At 36.0% G+C, this 11,672-nt stretch overlaps 2 protein-coding genes across 2 annotated transcripts; both read left to right on the top strand.

Moving 5' to 3' along the window:
• The first annotated feature begins 6,649 nt into the window (after window positions 1-6,649).
• Window positions 6,650-8,998, top strand: LOC103472741 (complement C1q tumor necrosis factor-related protein 3-like). Its single transcript, XM_008422563.2, has 3 exons — window positions 6,650-6,979; window positions 7,074-7,202; window positions 8,251-8,998. The coding sequence occupies exons 1-3, from the start codon at window positions 6,766-6,768 to the stop codon at window positions 8,529-8,531; spliced, it is 624 nt and encodes a 207-aa protein (XP_008420785.1). The 5' UTR covers window positions 6,650-6,765; the 3' UTR covers window positions 8,532-8,998.
• A 618-nt stretch (window positions 8,999-9,616) lies between these two features.
• On the top strand, window positions 9,617-11,249 carry LOC103472740 (complement C1q-like protein 2). The gene is made up of 3 exons (XM_008422561.2): window positions 9,617-9,961; window positions 10,234-10,362; window positions 10,610-11,249. Exons 1-3 carry the CDS (start codon window positions 9,751-9,753, stop codon window positions 10,888-10,890), a joined length of 621 nt encoding a protein of 206 aa, XP_008420783.1. The 5' UTR covers window positions 9,617-9,750; the 3' UTR covers window positions 10,891-11,249.
• Window positions 11,250-11,672: the final 423 nt, after the last annotated feature.

Raw genomic sequence — 11,672 nt, 5'->3', positions numbered from 1 at the left:
TTACTGCAGTCAGTGCATTAAGTCAACTGTTTTTGACTTAATGCACTGACCGGCGTGACTGTCACATGTCGCACAGAACCCATTTCCAAGTAGTACAGCTTTGCTGGAAAAACAAAAAGAAAATACCGGGTTTTTTTTGGCCATCTTTCAAAAATTTCTGTGAAAATAAAAATTGTACAATCTCACTGACCCTGAATATAACACTAAGTGGGATAGTTAACTGAGTAAGACATAAAAAAATGAGATCATTATTTTGTGTTTAGTGATTCTGACCAGCTTGATTCACACAACATGTTTTTATCAATATTGAGATGTGAAATTGGCTGTAGATTTAACACACTTGGCCTGACAGATATTTATTTTACCATCACATCGTCAAATTCAAAACCACTCCACTTTATTTGCAATGATTTTGATTTTTTCATGTGGTTTATTTGTTAAAACAGACCAAATACAGTGACTGTCCCAAATAAATTTTGTGTTTAGAATATCTAGCCCATATTTACAGAGGACTGAAACTAACATACCTCGAAATAAAAGCAAAAAAATAAATGCACAAGACCTTCCTGAATTTACTTGTGATAACTTCATATATACTTATTTCATTTTTTGAAAACTTTTTTTTAATTGAATATCAAGTTTAACAGAACTGCGCAATAAAGAGGTCCAATTTAAAAAAAAATGTATACTTTGTGTTCTGCTGCACATGTCCTATCATTTGAGATAAATACAGATTTTAAAAAGAACAAATGGTCTATTATTTGAATTTTATGTATAATTGCAAATTATAAAAAAAATTAAAATAAAAACAACTCGAAATGACTTGAAATTAAAGGTTCCTGACTTGAGACCTGACTCGACTTTTGCCTGTCTTGACTTGAGACTTGACTTGACCGTCTTTACTTGAGACTTGACTCGGACTTGAGGACAGAGACTTGAGACTTACTTGAGACTTGCACCACAGTGACTTGGTCACACCTCTGAAAGAAAGCCACTAAAAGTGGCTTCTAGTTTAGCTTGCAAGGCTCCAAACTCTTTGAGGAACGTACACATATCAGGAGAGCATGACCCAGTTCCAGTAGCGACTTCTGTTTGAGGTAAAACATCCTGACCCAAAGTTAAACCACAGACACACACTAACAACCACAATGTGAAAGTCATCCTGATTCTGTGATGCTGTCGCTGTTATTCTGATTGACTTGATCCTGTTTACTGTTTTTATAAGGTTTCAGGATTAATGGTAAACTGTACACTGAAAAAAAAAACGGCCTCTATTTACGGTAAAAAACCGGCAGCTGTGGTTTTACCTGAATTTTACCGTCTTTATACGGTAAAATTCTGGCAACCAAAACTGCCAGTTTTTTACCGTGTTTTCAAAATACGGTAAAATACTGGCAACCAAAACTGCCAGTTTTTTACTGTATTTTAGAAATACGGTAAAATTCTGGCAATCAAAACTGCCAGTTTTTTTTACCGTATTTTGGAAATGCAGTATTTTTAAAATACGGTAAAATTCTGGCAACCAAAACTCCCAGTATTTTACCGTATTTTTAAAATGCAGTATTTTACCGTATTTTTAAAATGCATTATTTTACCGTTTTTTTTAAGAATACAGTAAAATTCTGGCAACCAAAACTGCCAGTATTTTACAGTATTTTTGAAATGCAGTATTTTAACGTTTTTTAAGAATACGGTAAAATTCTGGCAACCAAAACTGCCAGTTATTTTACCGTATTTTGAAAATGCAGTATTTTATTGTATTTTTAAAATACGGTACAATTCTGGCAACCAAAATTGCCAGTATTTTACCGTATTTTTAAAATGCAGTATTTTACCATTTTTTAAGAATACAGTAAAATTCTGGCAGCCAAAACTGCCAGTATTTTACAGTATTTTTAAAATGCAGTATTTTATCATTTTTTAAGAATACAGTAAAATTCTGGCAACCAAAACTGCCAGTATTTTACCGTATTTCCCAAATACGGTAAAATACCGTATTTCCTAAAATATGTTAAATAAAAAATTTAAATGTGGTTTTGCCATAGTAAATACGGTCATACTGCCTGAGGCATAGTCTCTACATAAGTGAAAAACACGGCCAGACTGTATGATATATTGAAATTTTATGGCAACCCCCCCCCCCAAAAAACCTTATGGTAAATTACTGGTCTCTGTTCTTACCAGAATTTTACCATAACAATTATAGTACAACACACAAGGAAGTGTAACTTGTCAGCATTTCTATACAGAAAGTTATGTATGCAAATATGACAAATAATGTTTTGGAAATGTAAAGATGCTAAGGTGCAGGCTCCCAGTTGCAACCTTTTTTAAAAAAAAATACATTTTTAATTGACCTGACCTATAACGTTGTCATCACCATCTGACAAAAAATGAATAAAAAATCATTTTCAATGACCTTATTAGTGATATTTTTACTCATTTTACAGATAAATGCTTCTCAAGAAACAAAATAAATATTATTTAMAACAAAAAACAACAAAAAGTCCATCTGACTGAGTTGACACTGCATGACGGAGTTGACACAGAACTGAATGTGGTGACAAACTAGTGAGTAAAATGAAAAACTTCATGCATGTGAAGTAATGCAATTTATGTAAAATACATTAAAATKAATTAATTGCACATTTAAGTGAGATTTGACAACAATTTCACTGAAAGAGTCACAAAAACTCTGATGGAGTTGACATCTGACGGAGTTGACGAAAAGCCAAACTACCTCAATTTATATGATGTTATTCTGAAGGAGGCCATGTTGTAGCTCATCTGATCCATGAAATCTTTATATTATACCAAAATTAAGCTTTTATTTCACAAAATTTCATCAAAGTTTTATAAATTGTCAGTTATGGTGTTGACACATCATAGTTGTGACAAACAACTTAGGAATAAAAAGAAGAAAAAACTAAATAACATAAGCTAACCAGAGCTAACTAGCCCTCTTAGCAAAGGAAGAGAAGGAAAGTGGTCATGGGGTCCTCAGAAGTTCTGGTGCCCCCAATAATGCCTGATTTTCTAACATTCTTTTCATTTCTGATGGTGTTGACAAAAACTAGGGACAAATTTCAATGGAGTTGGAAAATATATAAAAAAGATTTTTAATTCAATTTATTGATACTTTTATAATTATTTATATGACTACTTATACTTAATTGTAATATTATATAAATTTAGTATTTCTTTAATTGTTTTAAACTATTATAATGTATTGAGTTCTGCTCCTGGACAGGCATCATCCACCGACTACAATGTTTAAAATGAAAAAAATATTCAGCAAACACCAGGAAAATATACATTGTTGTGCTCACATGACCCAGGTTAGTTTAGTCAGATATTTGAAAAAAATATATTTTGTGTATATTTTATTCAAATTTTGTGCTTCATCCATAGGACCTGTTTTGTCCCTTTTCTCAAGAATCACTGAAATGCACAATTCTCTTAAATGTTTGTTTCATCTTTGTTGACTTGCATATGGAGACTTCAACCAGGCGGTGTGATCATTTCTGACTGAAAATTCAGTAGTTCTTAAACCTTTGTTTGTTGTCGACAGGTGTGATCCTCTCTGCAACCTGACAAAATACACAAACAAAAAACAAATAAAAACAAATATAACTGTTTTAGGCAATTTATGAAATAGATACACACCATTTATCTGAGTCTCATGAAGACTAATAAGTTGTCTTCAACCATTTATGTAAGTTACAATTCCTGCAAGCTAGCAGAAACAAAGCTGTAAATGTGTACACTTTTCATACAGGCAAAAAAATAGATACACCTGAGACGATTTATGCTGTCAGTTTTTCTCAGTCACTTTTGGTGAATTTCACAAGTCATTGTTGGCATTTACAAAACAGTAAGTGGATTTCTCAAAACAATTTGTAGAAACAGCAAAAATAGAATTTGTTTGCTTGAAAAATCCTTAGTTCAGCTCTCAAAATTCTCAGTTAACATATCAGTGACTCAAAATAATAAGTTATAGTCAAATTATAGACAGTCAAATTGATTAGTCATGGGAAGAGACTACAAAATTCACATTTACGCTTTTGCTGTAATTTATTGATGGACCATGCCATGGTGATTCAGGTTCAGAAAGAAAAAGACAGAAATGCAGAGAAAAAAAAGTAGAAAAGGAACCACAGGACAATCTCCTCATGGAAAACTGTACAGTGCTGTAGAAATTACATAATTACATTACATTTTAATTTCCATCGTCATGCTGACAAAGGCTTAAAAAAATAAAATGTGCAAAAGATTTAGGCCAGTAAAGTATTAGATGTTGGTCTTCAACACATCTGTATTGTTGGGTCTGCTTTCTCTCACCCTCCTCTCGACGAGGGTCTTCAAATAATGAGTTCATCAGCAGGACTCTGGAGAACTTGACTTTTAACTGAGGAGGTAATTCAGCCATTGAATTCAGATGTGATGAACCAGGGAGACATTTAAAAGTTTCAGAAAACCGACCCTGAATCCCTGAACTTGAGGACTCCTGCTCCAGACAGAACACTATAGATTCTCTATGAGGCTTCGGTCAAACATGTACAGTAACATCATGGTCACTGAACTGGCTCATGATACCTTTGGCATCGCAACAGAAAGGTTCAAATTTCAGCTGGAACAAACATCAGAAAAGTTTATTTTCATCTGAAAAAACCAGGACTTTGGACCACTGAGCAACAACCTGGTTCTTTTCCACTCAGAACCAGGTGAGACACTGCTGACGACACCCGCTTGACTCTAACAATCTCATAGCCTTTCTAACAGTCCCTCTTCACCATGTCATAATCACCATGCTTCTCTATGATGCCATTTACAACAGTTCTTTGGAGCGATGGACTGAGATGATGAGCCGTAGCGATACTGTGTAAAATTATCATTGACAGCACCTCACAACACTTAATGCTTTTGACATTTTATTGTCGATGTTTTCTATTACAACACTTTCAGTTGAATTGTACTTAACCCTTGTGCGTGCAAGGACTGAGGCAAACGTTGAGGACTGTGGCAAATGATTCAAGGTTTACGGGTGTGTTTACAAATGGTTGAACCCCATTTGTAAACACAAGGGTTAATTGACAGACTTAAGTCCACAGTTAGACGTCTTGAAAACCATAATGTTCCTAGAAAGACTTTAAAAGTAAATTTAAAAAGAAAAGTCAGGCATTTCTAAAACTGTAATGAAACTATGTAAAAGAAGTAGCTATTAAAAACCCCCAGTAAATTTCATATACATATGATGTCAAAAAACACATTGCGTGTTGAAGATTATTTTGTCAAAAATTAGCATAAAATGTCATCATTCTAAATGTCATTAGCATAAAATCAATCAACTCCCCCACCACCAAAACACACATGCACACACACACACACACACGCACACACACACACACACGCACACACTCCCACACACACACGGCTCCAAACTCTTTTAAATACATAAAAGTTTGATTCCTTGGAAACACTGGAGCACATCGTCAAAGATGAATCTCTAAAAAACAGGATAAACAAGTGGATGTTTGAACAGTTGTTCAAACAGCAGTTTGAAGAAAAAACATTTACATTTAAATGTGCTAAGGGTGTGAATACTTTTGGGCTGCACCAAATGGCCAGTGTTACTTGACTCGTTTTCAATTTAAAGCAGTGGAAAATTCTGGCTTTCAAAAGTGGAATCTCTCCAGATAACGATAGATAAAAATCCCACAATTGAGTAACTTGGTCAAACACAGGAAGCAGCTCAGGAAAATAACCTTCAGTGGAACGGTGACTGAAAAAAAGAGGACAGAAAGGAACAAAATTAAAATGTAATCAAATAATTTCACAGCATCCAAAAACGTAACAATAAAATTTACACTGTGGATTTCTGTTGTATATTTGATACTTGATGGAAATTGATTTTAATAAACACAGAGTGAAATATTTCAAGCCTTTATTTGTTGATTATGTCTTGCAGATATGAAAACCCAGAATTGAATGAGTAAGATTTTTTGTTTTTTTACATAAGATCAACGGGATATTTTAAACAGAAATGTTAAAATTTTGAATAGTATTATTACTACCGACTGACTTCAATGCCAGTGTTCAAGATCCAGCGTCCTGAAACTTCTAGCTGTGTAAATTAGAGAGAAGTTGTTTATTTTTATTCTATAAGTGTTGCTGTTTATTGTTCTATAATATTCCACCTCACTATGCTGGTATTCATAAAGCAATACCAGCATAAGTTCAGTGTGAAACTACTCTGTCAGTAGTTTCACACAGAGTGAAACTACGTTTCACACACAACTATGTTTCACTCTATCAGTGAAATGTAGTTATCACTGATAGAGATAAAAAAGCTGCTTGGCTATACATTTCCTGGTAATCAGGCAGTGTCAGCGCTTGGTAATATTAATCAAAATGACTGATGGTTAATGACTACCTTTGAACATTTTTAATAGTTAACTATGTGGTGATATCATTTTATCCTCCAGCTTACTTTAAACTACAATAATTATTTTTGTACCTAACTATTGATTTAGGTTCAAATTTTTATTCATTATAATTATTGTTGATATTTTTATATTGATATTTTTATGTACATCTGTATGAAAACGTAGTACTAACACAGATTTTCAAAAACTTTTTCAACACTGCAAAAGTAAACACAACATGATTTCTCAGTAGTTAACCATTAATCAGAGATTCAGAAGCTTTATAAAAACACCAAACAGCATCAAGTCAGAGAACTAGAGGCAGTGTAACAGAACCAGGATGACTTTCACTCTGTGGTTGTTACTGTGGTTCTGTGGTTTAACTTTGGCCCAGGATGGTTTACCTCAAACAGAAGTCGCTACTGAAACTGGGTCATGCTTTCCTGATATGTGTAAGTTCCTCAAAGAGTTTGGAGCCATGAAAGAGAAACAAGAAGCCATGGAAACGAGACAGAAGGAGACTGAAAACCAGGTTCTAGAACTGAAGAAGAAAGGTAAAGTCTGCTTTTGGACATTTTAAAGACATATATGACTAAATAAGTGGAACAGTCTACAGCTTTTTTTAATACATATATTTTTTTTATTTAGAAGTGTCCAACATAGCATTTAGTGCTGCAGCTGGTGGCAGTGGACACATTGGACCCCTCAGCATAGACACAACATTAATCTACAGAAGAGTAATAATCAATGTGGGCAATGCCTACAATCAGCACACAGGTGGGTCATTACATTATGTAAATTATATATTTCTTGATTAGAATACCTGTAGTGTCAGTCATTAAGGTAGAGGTTTGCGAACTCTCCACCTGTGGAAATCCAAGACTTTAAGACACGATATTACTGCCAAAATTAAGACTAAAGTACACCCAGTGTTGAATACTTCCTCAATGCAGGAGGCTAGATCTATTCTGAAGCTAGCTACTGGTCAAATTATTAACAGGAGGGCACCGATAACTGAACAGCTGCCACTGTCAAATGAGAAGGAGATTCTGCTAGCTTTGAAGAAGCTAGTGACTAGCATGCTGGTCACCCACTGGTTTTCTTACTTCCTCTGCTGTCCATTAGCAGAGAAAAGCTAACATTAGCATTGGGTAGGCCAACTTGACAATGTTGGTCACCTGAAACTTGTACTTCTTACTTTAAAGAAAACATCAAGAAAAGTAATTGGCATATTATATCTGTTAACATCATTCATTACATGCATTGACATCTGTTCTTTTGACAGTTTACTGTAATACATGACATCAAGCATAAACATACTGAATAGTACACAACTAATGATGCGTTCACACCAAAGGCATTTTTCTGTTGGCGGCCTATTTGTCGGACATGATGGATGCGTCTTCAAATCGCATCCCGTTATACACTGGAAATGCATCATGACGGACCGTAAGGAGCCTCCACACCTAATTCTTAAATTTGTGACACCAATTACGCTTGGTGTCACCGTGGATCACAGTAAAATATCACAAGAACACATCGATGCATTTAATGTCTTACACTTACAGATATTGCACACTAACTATTTTTTAAGAAAAAGAACAAGTGATGGCTGGCCAGGCTACGCCTGCTATTTGCCAGCATACCCAAGGCTAATGCTACCCTATCTGTGCTAATGGACAGCAATCTATTTGGTTTACAGCATAGGCATGCTAGCCAAGGCTAGACCATACTCTCCAAACCAACGCAAATGAGTAACCTCCTTATGTAAAAATGCTGAATCATGCTTCATAATATTTATTAAACCTAGATCTTGTTTTCCCAGGTATATTTGCTGCACCAGTTCCAGGCATATACTACTTCACCTTCTTTTGTCATGCCGGAGGATCACAAGTTGTGAGTCTAGCCCTGATGAAGAACAATGAGGTTGTTGTGACTGTCTATGACCACAAAACATCATATGATGGGGCTGATAATGGAGGCAATGCAGCTTTCCTGCAACTGCAGCAAGGAGACCACGTGTACATCAGGTTGGGTGCGAACAGTCATGTCTGGCAGAACGATCACATCACCACTTTCAGTGGCATTCTTCTGCGTCAACTCTGAAATAAACTATATAAGCTATGCTACTATACACTTAACGTATAAGCTTTATAAGAGATTTCTTGTCTCCAAACTAAATTTTCTATCTTAATAACCCTCGAGTCATTTATTGTATGTGCACACATCGGAATTAATCAAGAATTCAAATTGTACCTGATGAAGAATGATCTTGGAATAATTTCTGCAATAAACCATTCCAGTTTACAATTTTTCTTTTTTACTTCTGATTTTCAGTTGTAAATTCTGACATTTTAAAGAACGGTAGAGAAAGCAAAAGAATGTCTACAACACTTTTTATTAGAAGAATTTGTAAATGGATCTGATTGTACTTGTATATGTTTTTTTAAGGCTTCAGTGGTTAAGATAAGAAAAAAAAGGCCCGCAATCAATGTGGTGTCTCTTAAATGACTAAATTATTTACGGACAAAAATCTTTGTGTCACAAGAACTTATAATTAAACACATTCTGAAGAACATGTTTGTTTGGAACTTATTTGTCGTTGGTTTAAAGTCAAGTGTGTTTAATGAACATAAATATTGAGTCTGAACAATTTTCTTGCATGTGTATTCATGAAGTAGCATTTTGATTTAACCACACAAAAAAAACACATCCAGAAGGAGGCGCTATTGATGAACAAGAAAGTTCATGGCTTCTTCCTGAACTTGCTGTCCTGATCTCGAACACCTAAAATTCTGTATTTTACAAAGAGGAAACTGAAAATATAAAAACACACCAAAAAAAACATGAAGCTCAGCTTTTCCCGCTAATCGCAGACGTTCTCCGTCATTCCACTAAACTTTACAATTCAGAGTCAAGAACTAAGCTTGTGTTTCCCTGTCCAGTCCAACAGAACCAACACAAAACTCAGCACCAAAATGTCCACAGTCGCTACTTTATCCTCAAACTCTTCCACAGTCTAATAACCTTTTGCATAGATACAAAAAACTACTTTATTATATGTAATCAAAGTATTTGGTTTTGGTTATCGATTTTCAGGTCGCTAAGGTCAAGTTAAGCAATTGAAAACATGTCACAACCCTCAGGCCACTACGATAAAGCAGCTCTTCTGAGCAGTGCTCTATGTAATCAGAGCATGTTGCTTAGTGGGTGGGCTCTACAATCACTCTGCCAATAATCAGCATGAGACAGAAAGCATTAGAAAGGCATAAAAGAGCGAGAATCAGGGTTGCTGTCAGTGCGAGGTTTCGAAGACAGAATCAACATGAACTTCACTTTTTGTGTCCTAGTGTTAATCTCTGGTTTAACTCTGGTCCAGAGTGTTGTTGAAACAGAAACGTCTGCTGGAACTCAGTCATGCTGTCCTGACTCGTCTCTCTTCCACCAAGAGCTCAGTGCTGTGAAAGCAAAACTGGAAGCTGTAGAAACAAAACTGAAAGAGACCGAAAGCCAGGTTCTGGTGCTTAAAGAGAAAGGTAAACTCTCTTTTTGATTGGTTTAGAACAGTGGTGTCCAAAGTCTGTCCTCAAGGGCCGGCATCCTGCATGTTTTAGTTCTCTCCCTGGCTTAACGCACCTGGATCAAATGATGGCTCATTAGAAGGCCAAAGAAAAACACTGGCATGCTGAAAAGGTTGTTACTACTGGCAGGGAGAGAACTAATACATGCAGGATGTTGGCCCTCGAGGACTGACTTTGGGGACCCCTGGTTTAGAAGTTTTACTGAGTTTCATTTTTTTATTATCTAGAAGCATTGAAGGTAGTTTTCAGTGCTGCGACAGGAGGGAATGGAGCCATTGGACCCTTCAGCCAACACCAAACGTTGGTCTTCAGAACCGTGATAACAAATATAGGCAGTGCCTACAACCAGCACACTGGTAAGTTCAGTTGATCATACAGCTATATGTAGTTTAGCATTCAAAATATTAAAGTCAGACAAAAATATTAATCTAAATACATGTAGTTAGCTTTTCAGAAAACTCAGCCAGCTGTCATTAATTTAAGAAGTAAAAGCCTATGGAGTGAAAGCCATTAAGATTTCACTTTTCTTGTGATATACATTTTAGAAATGTGAAGGACCATTAAGTCCGACTCACTTGATTGACTAAAACTTTCCTCCCACAGGTGTCTTCGTTGCTCCCGTTCGAGGAATATACCACTTCGCCTTCTATTATCACGCCTCAGGATTACATCCTTCGTACGTCCACCTGATGAAGAACAGCGAGATTGTTGTGTTGAGCTCTGACCAGCAGACAGCGAATGACGGGGCTGATAATGGAGGCAATGCGGCTCTTCTGGAGCTGCAGCAGGGAGACCAGGTCTACCTCCAGCTAGTAGCCAACAACCACGTCTGGGGAAACAACTACCACACCACGTTCAGCGGCTTTCTGCTGCATCAAGTCTGAAAAATGACTGAATACTGATATAAATTACTTAAACTCTTTGAATAAACAGAAATCAATTAACATAGTTTTCTTTTTGATTTGCTAATCCATTGAAAGTATATATGTTTAAACTGAACAAAATATAATCCTACAACAAAACTTACTCCCACATTCCATGAACATCACTCGTGAGACTAGTGAAGTCTTTACTTCTCTTTACTTCTCTTTAACTTTAGGCTACTGATGAGCCACAAAATACATTAAATTAAAAATGCAAAAATTAGAATGTTGTGAAATTTTGTCTTGTGAAATCTGTACATCATTAAAATCCAAAATAAAAGACTAAGAACTGTTGCCTTATTGAAAGAAAAACAAACAATTTCTGTTTTGTTGACCAATTTTTGACCATTCTTGACTTGTGGCCAGGGACAGAAGTCATTTCAAGGGCCTCAAATGGCCCCTGGGCCCCTGCTACATAATACATATTTAATTTGAATTACACAGTAATTCAAATTACTACAAGTAATGTGTATTATGATATACATATATGTACTGTATGTATGTGGGGGTGTGTGTGCGTGCGTGTGTGTGTGGCACTCGAAACTGCGAAGCAAAGGCTCCAAGCCTAGGTCAGTCTAAAGAGAGAATGAAGCCAAGAGGATTAACCGGCTCTTCTCCACTCAACCAGCTAACGTGTACTCCCAATACTCCCAATGGCAGGGTAATAACAACAGAGCAGACCCACCAAGGCTGGAGACTGAACAATACTGGAAAGGCATATGGGAAAGGGAGGCGTCCCACAA

Source organism: Poecilia reticulata, linkage group LG11 (assembly GCF_000633615.1).
Source record: "Poecilia reticulata strain Guanapo linkage group LG11, Guppy_female_1.0+MT, whole genome shotgun sequence".
Taxonomy (NCBI): domain Eukaryota; kingdom Metazoa; phylum Chordata; class Actinopteri; order Cyprinodontiformes; family Poeciliidae; genus Poecilia; species Poecilia reticulata.
The sequence above is the reverse complement of the archived record's forward strand: the minus strand, read 5'-3'. Positions and strand labels throughout refer to the sequence as shown.